The following is a 13446-nucleotide window of genomic DNA, read 5'->3' as shown; positions in this document are numbered from 1 at the left end:
GCTGAGATAGGAGGATCACCTGAACCCAGGAGGTCAAGGCTGAGTAAGCTGTGATCGCACCACTGCACTTCCCCCTGGGCAAGAAAGTGAGACCCTGTCTCAACAATAAAACGTACACACACAAAAATTGCACACAATTCAAAGGTTCCTGGAGGTCTTTCTGAGGCATGGTCACCCAGATTAGAAACCTCTCTGCCTATTGGTTCCTTCCAAGCTGACCTCTTTAAACCTTTAAAGGAAAAATAACCATAACATTCTCTGATCATGCATTCTCTTCTGAATATTGTCTTCTCTCTTCCACTTCTCATTCAAGTTTCTTAACAGTAGTCCAACCATTTTTGTGGAAAGGGTAAAAATGCATGTATGTGTAGAGCATATAAGCTCTAGACAGACATACAAAAAGCCTCATTAACAAGTTTCCTCTAAAGAAGAGGACTGGGACTGAGAGACAGGAGAGAGGGAGACATTTTTCACTGAGTATCCTTTTCACTATGTGCCCAAATCACTTAACCAAATAATAAAATTTAAAAACATCTGAAAGAACAGGCACATTGTGTTTCTAGTCTCTCATTTCCCAGAAACTTTCTGGAATTCTAAATAGGACTTATCCTTTCTATCCATTGAAACTGGTAATGTAAAGTCACCAGCTGCTTCATAATTTAGAAATCCAATGGCTAGACAAGTCTTTATCCTCCCTAATCTCTAACAAAAGTCTTGTTTTCCAGGCTGTTGTAACACTACATTCTCTTGATTCTCCTATTTCTTTTCTGGAAGGTCCTCTTACTCTCCACAAGATTCATTTATTCTTTTAATCCATGGGCCTACAGAGTGACAAGATACACTTCGTTTGTCCTTATTTTGGGCATTATCAATGACAAAAACACTGTCAAAGGAGTTTTCAAAGTGTGATCTGAGAATTCCTGGGGGTCTCCAAGATCATTTTGGAAGTCCAAGAAACAAAACTATTTTAACTCGATCTTCCCCACTCCACCCCCAAAACTTGCCCTCATTCCCCTATCCCCTGACTCCCTGCCCCAAGTGACCAAAGCCAGAATTGTTGCAGGCATCAATTCTCTTTCTGTAACCATCAGGTACTTCTATCTAATTTCTCGAGTCTCACCTTTCCATACTTCCTGCCACAGGATTAATTCAGGCCATCTTTATTTTTCTAGACTATAACAGCCCAACTATTCTCCCTACTTCTAGTTTCATCCCTTCCCAAATCCAGTCTCCATACTGCGCCCCATTCTATATACCCAAATCTGATTCTTATCATCACCACTAAGTTTCTCAAACTACACAGAAATTGCCACCAAGATAGATAAGCTCTCCACAAAATTTTTTATTATTGTTGAGGATAATTAAAACAAGTACGTTCTAGATCATGTGACTGAGAACCTAGCATACAGCCATATACCTATCCAAGTGTGTGTTTATACTCACAATAACATACCACCTTAAACCAAGATCATTCATGAGAAATAAACAATAGCAGACTTAACACACAACTGATTCCACTCAAGAGAATATGATGTTCTTTATTTTCAAATGTATCCAATTTGGGTGAATAGAGAAATGTGATGAAAGAACTGAGCCTTTCCAAGATACTTGTAGTACTGTCAAGCAAAACTAAAAAAATAATTTGTTCCATACCATATTCATATTGTAAGCAATTGATAAAATATGTCATATGTCACATTAAATTAATGTTAGGGAACTTGAATTTTATTAGTTTTGTAGATTTAATTTATAAAACATTTGATGTTAAGACGTAGAAACACAAATTCAGTATGTTTATACATCTAAAACACTAAAACTTCCAGTGACAAACCAAGCTACTTGAAGTTCTCTAAACATATCTTGCACTTAGAATCTCTGTATTCTTCTTTATCCAATCCTAGAGTGTCTCCAATTAAATTTTAATATCATCTTGCCTCTCCTCCCAGTTCCCTGCTAAAAATGTTGACAGTCACATCTATGAAACCCTGCAACATCTCCTCTTTGAAAAACCAAACATATTGCCTAAACAATATTTAGCTTTTGAAGCAAAGGTTTGGTTTTTGTTTGCATATTGAGAGGCAAAGCTCTGGAGCCGTGCTGTTTGACAGTGACCAGGTACATCTGGCTATTTAATTTTAAAGTAAAACTAAAAATTGAGTTATTCAGTCAGACTAGCCACATGTCAAGCACTCAGCAGTCACCAGCGGCTGAAAAGAGTCCCGTCATCACAGAATGTTCCCCTGGATATGCTGCTCTGTAACTTTTCCCTTTAAGGTCTGAGAAACCTGCTCATGACTTCAAATATAAACTGTGACGATGACTTCCAAATCTTTCTCTAGTCTTTTTCCATTAACCTAATGCAATATCTTCAGTAACCTTCATGATATTTCAACAATGTCAGTTGAAGAGATGGAGGTGGTGGTTGGAAATAATTATGGCAGTCAAGAAAATCAGTAAGGTAATGTAATCAAGAATGGAATCGATTTTCAGGGTAAGGTTAAGATTGAGTTTGAGATATCTGAAATAGGTACTGCAAAAATAGTAGTAGAGACTACAAACAATGCTGCCTTCACCCTACTCTCCCATCCTGAAAGAATCAAAAACCACTCTGCAGAGTTCGTAAAAAGATATCTTCTGGCCGGGCATGGTGGCTCACACCTGTAATCCCAGCACTTTGGCAGGCCGAGGCAGGCGGATCATGAGGTCAGGAATGGAGACCATCCTGGTTAACACGGTGAAACCCTGTCTCTACTAAAAATACAAAAAATTAGCTGGGAGTGGTGGCGGGCACCTGTAGTCCCAGCCACTCGGAAGGCTGAGGCAGGAGAATGGTGTGAACCTGGGAGGCAGAGCTTGCAGTGAACGAGAGGGTGCCACTGCACTCCAGCCTGAGCGACAGAGCGAGACTCCGTCTCAAAAAAAAAAAAAAAAAAAAAAAAAAAAAGGACATCTTTCCAATCACGCCTAAAGATATTATTCATCACCAGTAATTCACCTCTGATGTGGAAAATATGTTAAAATCATAGCTTATAATTACTTAAATTATAATTTAGCCTGTTTCAAAGTTTATTTTGTCAATTAAAGCTCTAATTCTTTCAAGATAAGAGTTTAAAAAACAGAATATGCTGGGCATGGTGTCTCACGTCTGTAATCCCAGCACTTTGGGAGGCCGAGATGGGCAGATCACCTGAGGTCAGGAGTTCGAGACCAGCCTGGCCAATATTACAAAACCCCATCTCTACTAAAAATACAAAAATTAGCCAGGCATGGTGGTTGGTGCCTGTAATCCCAGCTACTCGGGAGGCTGAGGAAGACAGAATCGCTTGAACTTGGGAGGCAGAGGTTGCAGTGAGCAGAAATCATGCCATTGCACTCCAGCCTGGGCAACAGAGCGAGACTCTGTCTCAAAACAAAACAAAACAAAACGAAACAAAACAAAACAAAACAAACACAACAATGTACTGAAGCCAGATTTACAACCACTCTTAACTCAGATTTCTATTAATTACTTTGAAGCTCTTAGCTTTCTTTACACTGTACTATCATAATAAAGACATAATACAGTTATTACTTAACTAGCCACAAATACACTTTCTGCTTTATAGAGCTACCTAATATGTTGTTGGTGTTACTTTCAAAGAGAACTTATTTTTTAAAATGCAAAGCTCCACTTTCTGACCATCTAAATAAAATCACATGCAAAAAGACCATGCCTCCAAAAATTCAGGCAGAAAGCTTCAGAAAACAATGAAAATGAAAGGCATTTCTAAAATAATGTATATTTATTTATTTAGTAAACATTAATTACCACTATACACTTCTGAAATGAGGTGGACGGTAAATCAAATAAACATAAAGCAATATTTATTAAGTACCTACCGTGTGCTAGGCTTTGGCTACATAGACAAAAACAAAAACAGGCATGGTCCTTGCCCTCATGGAGCTCACAGTCTAGCTGAAGCAGACAAACAAGTCACAAATACAATGGCAAAGCACCAGGGAAGCATTATGGAGGAAAGGATTGGTTCTGCCTGGAGTATGCAGGGCAGGCTTCCCAGAGATGGAGACAATGGAGCTGGGTCTTGGATGAGTAGGAGTTCGCCAGATGAAGGGGAAAGGGGTAAGCACATTCCAAGCAGAGCAAACAGCGCATGAGCAAGCAGAGTCTTGAAAGTGCATGCCATGGTGCAGGACGATGAGCGTTCCAGCGCAGCTAGAGCAGAAAGGTGCACACAAACTGAAGAGATGAATTAGTGTTTGGTTTTTGATGAAATGTGTCAGAAAAATAAATCTGCACATTACACTTAACGTAACTAAACTGTGGTTCTGGTACAGTACAGTAATCTGAAAGTACTCTTCATTTCATAAATACTGAAGCCCCTTTTATAGGTACCCAGCACTGTGTTTTAAGATGGCAATTTTAGAAACATAAACCTGAATTTTCCTCTGTACATTTAAGCAGCAAAGTCACCCCAGAATAAAGGTTTCCTGAAGCTGAAATCACAGTGATTTATACACACACAAGATACTAACTTTTGCTAACTTGGGCTCCCCTTCTACTGCTATTCTTACCTTTCTTAACATCTTCATAACGACCAACTCAAATCCACCCCATAGTTAAGCAATACAGAGGCAATTTAGCCTTCTCTTCTACTCTGCCTCTCTAAACAAAGGACCTGCCAATGTCCCTACGAAAACCAATGCAAGGTATTATGCTATGAAGAAACAATGCATTTTGATCTCTGTATCAATTATTAGAAATTATATTACTGTAAACTGCACAAATTTAAGCTGAATTCTGAATGAAGACAGGTATGAAGCAGAGACCCCATGCCCCTCAGAAAATGTAAAATGACAAGCGGGAAGAGAGCTTGGGTCAGAAAGTTTCCAACGCTGGCCACCAGGCAACACTGTTCACCGAGGTGGCTTGGTGCTCAGGAAAGGGGGTGGCTTAGGCAAAGAGCAGTGTGGAAAGCAAAGGAATTAACGTGGGTCAAATTTACTTTGCTAGATGTTCTAAAAAATTCCCATTTACTCCTCACAACAATGCGAAGGGAAAATTTTCTTTCTTTAATTTTACAAACGAGAAACCGAAGGCCCTTGGAGTCTAAGAAAGTTTCTCATGACTGCATCAGCTAATAAGTAGCAGAGCCAGTTCACCAAGCCATGCCTTCCTGGGTCCAAAGCCCTTCTTACTCCACTACACTGCCAATGGGTTCCTAAAATGAGCTCACTGGGACTTACGGGATTCCATGAGTCCCATTAGTCCCACACATCAGTCACATCTTAAGAAAGAGAGCCCCTACTTCTCCCTCCACTATTTTCACTGTCAGTGTGAAGACAATGGTGGTAGCAATACACATACACACAGATCCCTGAAGTTTAGAGGAAGAAAAACTAAGAAAAAATAGTCACATAGGTTTAGTTGTCCTCAGGGAAAAAGCAGCTTTCTTTGTAAAGATACTGGATCCTTTAACACAATTAAATTAGTACAGGCTGGCCAGGCGCGGTGGCTCAAGCCTGTAATCCCAGCACTTTGGAAGGCCGAGACGGGTGGATCACGAGGTCAGAAGATCAAGACCATCCTGGCTAACATGGTGAAACCCCGTCTCTACTAAAAAATACAAAAAAAACTAGCCGGGCGAGGTGGCGGGCGCCTGTAGTCCCAGCTACTGGGGAGGCTGAGGCAGGAGAATGGCGTAAACCTGGGAGGTGGAGCTTGCAGTGAGCTGAGATCCGGCCACTGCACTCCAGCCCGGGAGACAGAGCAAGACTCCGTCTCAAAAAATAAATAAATAAATAAATAATAAATAAATAAATAAATAAGTACAGGCTTAAGTATACCTCATCTGAAATGCTTGTGACCAGAAGAGTTTCAGATTTCAGATATTTTCAGATTTGGAATGTTCAAACTGTATTATAATTCAAATGAGATTTGCTTCAATTGCTATACAATAAACTATCAACCAAACAGCTCGATAAAGCTAAGGGCTAACGGAAAAATATTCAAACATAGTATTAGAATATTATTCCAAAAACTCATTATCTTCAACATCATCAAAGGTCAAAAAAAAAAAAAAAAAAAAACACCGCCCTTTCTCAAAACCTGAACCTGAAAATCAATACGTAATTATAAACTATGAGATAAAGATACCTGCCACATTAAAATGTTGCCACTTTTTGGACAACAGGAACGATTTTGAGGGAAAAAGAAAAAAAGCAGACAATTAACACTAAAGAAACCTTTTGTAAACAGCCCCAGTGGGTCAGAAAGTGTGATGTTCACTGACCTAGAGAGATACTGAAATGCTATTTTCTACTGTGCACAATTTACTTATGCTCTCTCTTTCTGGGACAGGGTGGGCAGGGTACAGGGACATGCATGGGACATTTGGACAACCAAAATTCCAGTGACTATGATGTGAGATACTTTTTGGACAGCTTTCAAAGTAGCATATACATGCGATAAGTAAATTAACCAACCTTATTTTGATTGAGAGGATCGTTTCGCAGTCTCTGTTTGTTCTTCTGTAATTTACTAGGCATCATCTTTCCAGTTCTGAAGTCAAAACTGCTGAGATCAACAGTATTTCCCAGGTACCTTGCCAACTGAGGCTTGCTTCTGAACTTCTTACCACTTGGACTAAAAGAAAGATAAGGTTAATTGAATAAAAGGCAACAATATTTACTCTAGGTCTCTACATAAGCCTTTTCTTCATGTCTTCCTCTACCCTCAATTGATACCCCATTCTATTGTACATATTTTTAAAGAAATGTTAAAGTTCTGCTAGGCACAGTGGCTCAAGCCTATAACCCCAGCACTTTGGGAGGCAGAGGTGGGTGGATCACCTGAGGTCAGGAGTTCAAGACCAGTCTGGCCAACATGGTGAAACCCTGTCTCTGCTAAAAAAAAAAAAAAAATACAAAAAATTAGCTGGTCGTGGTGGTGAGCGCCTGTAATCCCAGCTATTCGGGAAACTGATGCAGGAGAATTGCTTGAACCCAGGAGGCAGAGGTTGCAGTGAGCCAAGATCGCACCACTGTACTCTAGCCTGGACAACAAGAGCAAAACTCTGTCTCAAAAAAAAAAAAAAAAAGTTAAAGTTTTACAGGGAACTCTGTAACTTCCCTGTAAGAAGAGATCACGTCACCTAATATAACGCTCCCCTAGGTAATCCACTAGAACACATAACATGTTGCCACAGCCATTCCCACAGGTCACTCAGCAACTACTGCGAGAACCTAAATCCAAACTTCATGCACAGCATAACAGGCATACTAAAACTGTCTTCAATCTCACAAACTTCCTTTCCAAATTGATTTTGAAATGCTTTTTTTCCCTGCAAGTATTACATATACAACTATGCCAGCAATAATCAGAAAAAAACTTGAGAACAAATTATTCTGAAGTCAGCAACCCTTGTTTAAAACACACACACACACAAATATGTGGACTCTGTATCATATTTTGGCTCATAACACTCACAATAAAAAAATTCTTAAATCTTGACAATATTTAAATGCTAATACTACTGAAATGAGAAAACTAGAGCAAATATTTGTGAACGTGCTTGTACCATGCTGACATGAGTTTTGTTAGCCAAACTCCTCCCTTAGGGAAGCACATGAAGAATAATTTACTTCTGGTAAGTAATACTGCCAAAGCTGGAAAGTTACAAAAATGCCAGAATTATACAGAGGACTAGTCTTCCCCCCCAAAATTTTTTTCCTGTGTGACATTAATCTGTAAGAAATTTTTTATAGGAATAATGCCCCAAAGTCTCACCTAATAAATTTTCTGAATGAAATAAATGTGCTAGAACAAAGTCAGTGTGCTATGTCACAAGAAAATTGTGAGAATTCTCGAATACTTCTCAAAGAAGCCAATGTATCACATTCAGAACTTAACCTTGCACCAAGTGACCACAATAAAAGAAAAATAACTCATAAGAAGATAAAAGGAAAAAGGCTGAGACATCAAGCAATACATATTCTCTTGGAACAAGAAAACTTCTCTCTGGGTCAAATCCACAGCAATACACCCCTGATTTTGTCACAAACTCTTTGGTAGTCTGTCCCAACACACTTCAAGACAACTGAAGATCCTATCAATATTCTTTTTCCACAACCACATGACTTAAGTACTCCTGAAACACAATTCAAGGTATAGAGTTCAGCAGGCAGATGAAGATAACAACCAGTAACAACAAGAACAATACAAGAAAGCACCAGAGGAGAAAGTAAGGGATCCCACACAAGCAAAGCTCAACTCCAACTCTAACCTAGATTTCCAGAATACTCAGTATCACAAAATAAAACAGCAAGTCACTCGCAATATTGTCCAAAACTTGAATCATCTCTGCCCACCACACAACACAGTTCCACCCCCAAAACCTGATCTTCTATACTCCACACCTGTGTCAGCAGCACTGCTGTCCACTTAGCACTTCATTCTCCAAGCCAGAAGGCCACATTACAATCCTTCAGCACCTCCATGTCTCAGTCACACATCCAGTACCAAGTTCTAAATGTTCAGGCTCCTCAATGTTGACAAAAAAGCTTCACCTCCTTAATAAGCCATCAAAAGCTTTACGTCTGTTATATTTTCTTTCCAGACTCTTTTCCCACCAGCCTTGGTGGCCTAAACTCCAAACTCTAAATCACCAAAATATGCCATATACCTTTGAATCTTCCAGTCATGTCTTTGCAGACGGAAGGATGAGCACACAAACATCCTGCCTATCAAAAGGCTATTAAATCCTCCAAGCCCGGCTAAAATGTGCTCCACTTCCACTAGGAAGTCTTCTGAGATTCTCCAATTCAAGTCAGAAATAATCTACTACCACCCGAAATTCTATTTTCATTACAATAATTCCTATATATTTCCTTCCTGAGTCAAACAACAATGCCACTTTTAAACTTCAAACACTATTAAAGGCTAGCACTGAACAAGGTAACTTTCTGAGAGCAAAAAACCTTATCAGTTCAATACTAAAGGATGTGGTTTTGCAGACACAATGAGATAAATACTATCGCTTACTTAAGTTATATGGCATACAATTTTTAAAACTAAGCTAGAAAACATATTCATGATTAATGTGTTTTACCACATAAGAAATAAAGTATTATACTTTGTCATTATACTAATGACCTAAATTAATATGAAAAATTAGTAAAGATTACTCTGCTATTATGTCACTTATAAAAAGCTGCAATAGCCGGGCACGGTGGCTCACGCCTGTAATCCCAGCACTCTGGGAGGCCAAGGCAGGCGGATCACAAGGTCAGGAGATCAAGATCATCCTGGCTAACACGGTGAAACCCTGTCTCTACTAAAAATACAAAAAAATTAGCCGGGCGTGGTGGTGGGCGCCTGTGGTCCCAGCTACTCAGGAGGCTGAGGCAGGAAAATAGTGTAAACCCGCAAGGCGGGGTTTGTAGTGAGCCAAGATCATGCCACTGTGCTCCAGCCTGGGCGACAGAGAGAGACTGTCTCAAAAAAAAAAAAAAAAAAAGGCTGCAATAGCCATATGGTCCTTATTATCAGATACTCAAGTAATTGGTAAACAAGATTCTGATAAACTAGTTAACATATCACAAAAAATGAATAAACAAAATCTCTCCACAAAATAAAATGACAATTCTGTGGCCAGGCATGGTGGCTCATGCTTGTAATCCCAGCACTTTGGGAGGCTGAGTTCGGGAGTCAGGGACCAGCCTGATCAACATGGAGAAAACCTATCTCTACTAAAAACACAACATTAGCTGGGTGTGGTGGCGCATGCCTGTAACCCCAGCTACTCAGGAGGCTGAGGCAGGAGAATCGCTTGAACCCAGGTGGCAGAGGTTGCGGTGAGCCGAGATCGTGCCACTGCACTCCAGCCTAGGCAACGAGCAAAACTCTGTCTCAATAAAATAAAATAAAATGACAATTCTCAGTTATCCCTCAGATAGTGCAATAAAAAACAGCTCAAGAGTAGACCCCTTATTTCAACAGATTCATTTTCCAGAAGATGAAATGTTCAGGCAGTAACTCTTACCAAAAAGATAAGCACACTGCTCTTAGTATATGGCCTAGCGAACAAATAGGAAGCTATTTATGAGGGAATCAATTGACAAACTTCACAAATTAAACCTGCATTAAGTAGTTCCTCATTTAACAGCTGAAATGTCAGTTATCCACTGCAGCTGAAAACATAATAGAGCCTCAGTACAATGTTCCTCTACAGAACAAAACTCATTAGCGATCAGTTTATTTCAGATACCTCTCCCACAAATCAAGATAATTTGAATTCAATTAAAAGGCTATACTCACAAAATGTGATCGCTTATGCTTATCTAGATTAGCAGTTTATTAGCAGTTTAACATGGCTTCATATTATTCCTATGTTTATTGATTTTAAAAATGAAATGGGGGGCCAGGCACAGTGGCTCACACCTGTAATCCCAGCACTTTGGGAGGCTAAGGAGGGCGGATTGCCTGAGCTCAGGAGTTTGAGACCAGCCTGGGCCAACACGGTGAAACTCCGTCTCTACTAAAATACAAAAAATTAGCCCAGTGTGGCAGCGTGTGCCTGTAATCCCAGCTACTTGGGAGGCTGAGGCAGTAGAATCGCTTGAACCTGGGAGGCGGAGGTTGCAGTGAGCTGAGACTGTGCCACTGCACTCCAGCCTGGGCAACAGAGTGAGACTCCATCTCAAAAAAAAAAAAAAAGAAATGGAAGGTATTTATTACAAACAAAAAGGCTAGACATCCTCTACTAATAAACTAAATTAGCAATGAAGAAAAAAAGGTAGAAGTTTTAACTATTAGCATATCCAAAAGAAAGCTGGAATATTCGATAGTAATCAGCAAATTCTTATTCATAATGAATCACCATTTCCTGCCTTACAGATGGAATTCTATGAAACATCTGTATTGGATAGCTACAAGTATCTGTCATACATACTGCTGCCTTCAGAAAACAGTACTACAAGCCATTTTCTTCTCCGTAACTGCTACAGTCTGTGTGTGGTGCTTTAAGGGAAGGCAACCTGGCTGCCCCAAGGGATTTTAGGCCAGAGACCTTACTCTTCAGGAGTTGAAAGCAAACATGGAGGACGGCAAGGCCCAAGGGAATGGTTAAGTAGGAATTCTGCCCATGAGATGATATACACACCATCTGTACAGGGGCAAACTGACCTTGGGAGAGGCAAACTGAGGAAATAAATGCTAGATGAACAAAAAGACTGTCACCTAAGTTCTACCCTTACCCAAAGTGATTAAATTTAATAACCTGTCTACCCTCAATAATGGCTGCTGTAGGTCCTGATCTCAGAAACACCAAGACTGAAAGTGACTAAGCTTTTATTTTAAAAGCATCAATTCGTAACTTAGGGAAGTTCAAAACCTGTTTAACTCTAGAAGACTGAGTAAAGGATATTACTCATTTTCAGTTTTCTCTGCCCATTATGATTACTTCTAATCCCAGTAATGAAATACTATTTCACTTTCAACCACAAAAAAAAAATTCCCTATCAACTGTCCCCTAGATATACCATTCCTGAACCAACTGTGATCACACCTTTAACTTCTTCTACCCACTATTTAAATAAACTCTGAAAAAAGCCCTGAAGAAACATACTAATTGAAAATCAAAACATGAATTGTATCTTTCCCGTTCATATAAGAACATTTCATCACTTAAAAATAAAAATAACAAAAATAAACATTATCACTTTTAAACTATGTCTTGACCTCTTTTCATTTCAAATAAACTGTTCAAAGCAATTTTTAAGCCTAACTCCATCTTACCAGTTTTAATGTTTCTATTAGAAGTTTCTATTATCAAGAAGAAAGGAATTTTATGTGGCAACTGATTTTCAAATCTTAAAAAAAAAAAAAAAGTAATTGAAACCAGAAATACTCCGATTACGCTCACTTTAATTTAGTGGTATTCACAATTTGTTGCACTGTGAACTTACTTGTAATTACCATTACCTGAGTTAGACAACTATAATATGCCCTCTCAGTCTATGACATTAAAATTATATCTCCAGAAGACCTGCTGCTTACATGTGAAACTCTACTCTGAAACCACTACTCTAATACAGAAGATACTTTTTCTTGTTTCTTTGATAACATGGATAATCATAGTGTTCAGTCAAACCATTATGAGGAGACCAGAGATTTAAATAAACACAAGTCTATTTTCAAATCAATTTCTAACATGATGGGGGTAGCAGCCACCAGATTGGAATAAGATGAAATGACCTGTGAGTGACAAGGGGTGTCACAGATGGCAGATAGCTAGCTAGACACCTAAACAGCATGTTCAGAGGCACATCACTTCCCATCAGTATCAGAAAATACTTTATGGGGAATAAAAAAAATCTCCATACTAAAAATTCGTTAAGCTACAGCACTGGAAATGTTGAGACTAAAAGAAACATCAACTTTTTTTTTAAACCTCTTTAAATGTTAACATTTACTTCTTACTTACAAGAGTAAGTATTCAAAGAAACATTTCCCTAACTTTAAATAACGATTTTCTTCAGAAATCAAATTTCATCTGAGACTAAAAACATAAAATTAGAATTAGTGTTTTGTACTTAGATACAAAACAATCAGAAACTCGCCAAATTAAAAGAATGTATATCACTGCTACACATACACACACACACACACACACACACACACACACGAGAAAAGCCTACCTAAGTCAGCCCCCCAAACCTCCTTAACTCCTTTCCCCTTAATCTTTAAATGTAGGGCTTTCCTACAATGCACCATCCTCAGCACTCCTCTACAGCTTGTCCCTGATAGATTTTGTCTACTCTTATTTTATTCATATCTACCATGTCTGATCACTTTCTAAGTGATCACCTTTAAACCCAGCCTTCCTTTCCATTGCCACTGCCCAAATCGTCTGCATCACCTCAGGTCTAAATCACCATGATAAGTTAATTTTGCTAGTCTCTTTGCATTCTACACTATCCACATGGCCCTTCCTAAAACACCACTTTGACCACAGCTCTGGCTTAACAGCTTTCAGTGGACTTTTACCCCATTAGCAAAAAAGAGAGCCAAATATCTTAGGCCTGCGTTTTAGATCCTTTTTCCTATGGCCTCACCGCTTTTTTTTAATTTTTTTTTTGAGATGGAGTCTCGCACTGTCGCCCAGGCTGGAGTGCAGAGGTGGGACCTCAGCTCACTGCAACCTCCACCTCCCGGCTTCAAGCGATTTTCCTGCCTCAGCCTCCTAAGTAGCTGGGATTACAGGAGCCCGCTACCATGCCCAGCTAATTTTTTGTATTTTTAGTAGAGACGGGGTTTCTCTATGTTGGTCCTATGGCCTCCTCTTAACTTTTCAACCCTACTTTCCACTCTTACCTAGTGACCTTTGCTCCAGCCATAATGGTTTAAACACTCTATTCTGAATAGTCTAAATGGCTTCCACTGTTTTT

General features: G+C 39.3%; 1 protein-coding gene across 1 annotated transcript in view; it reads right to left on the bottom strand.

The window, feature by feature from the left end:
- The window catches only part of MBD2 (methyl-CpG binding domain protein 2), a 70740-nt gene that overhangs the window by 44528 nt on the left and 12766 nt on the right, over positions 1-13446 (bottom strand). The window contains exon 2 of the mRNA XM_033177693.1: positions 6484-6643. Coding sequence (XP_033033584.1) covers positions 6484-6643 — 160 coding nt within the window. The remainder of the gene's footprint in view (positions 1-6483; positions 6644-13446) is intronic.

This window comes from Trachypithecus francoisi, unplaced genomic scaffold (genome assembly GCF_009764315.1).
Source record: "Trachypithecus francoisi isolate TF-2019V2 unplaced genomic scaffold, Tfra_2.0 Lachesis_group19, whole genome shotgun sequence".
Taxonomy (NCBI): Eukaryota; Metazoa; Chordata; class Mammalia; order Primates; family Cercopithecidae; genus Trachypithecus; species Trachypithecus francoisi.
This window is presented reverse-complemented; position numbering and strand designations above follow the sequence as displayed.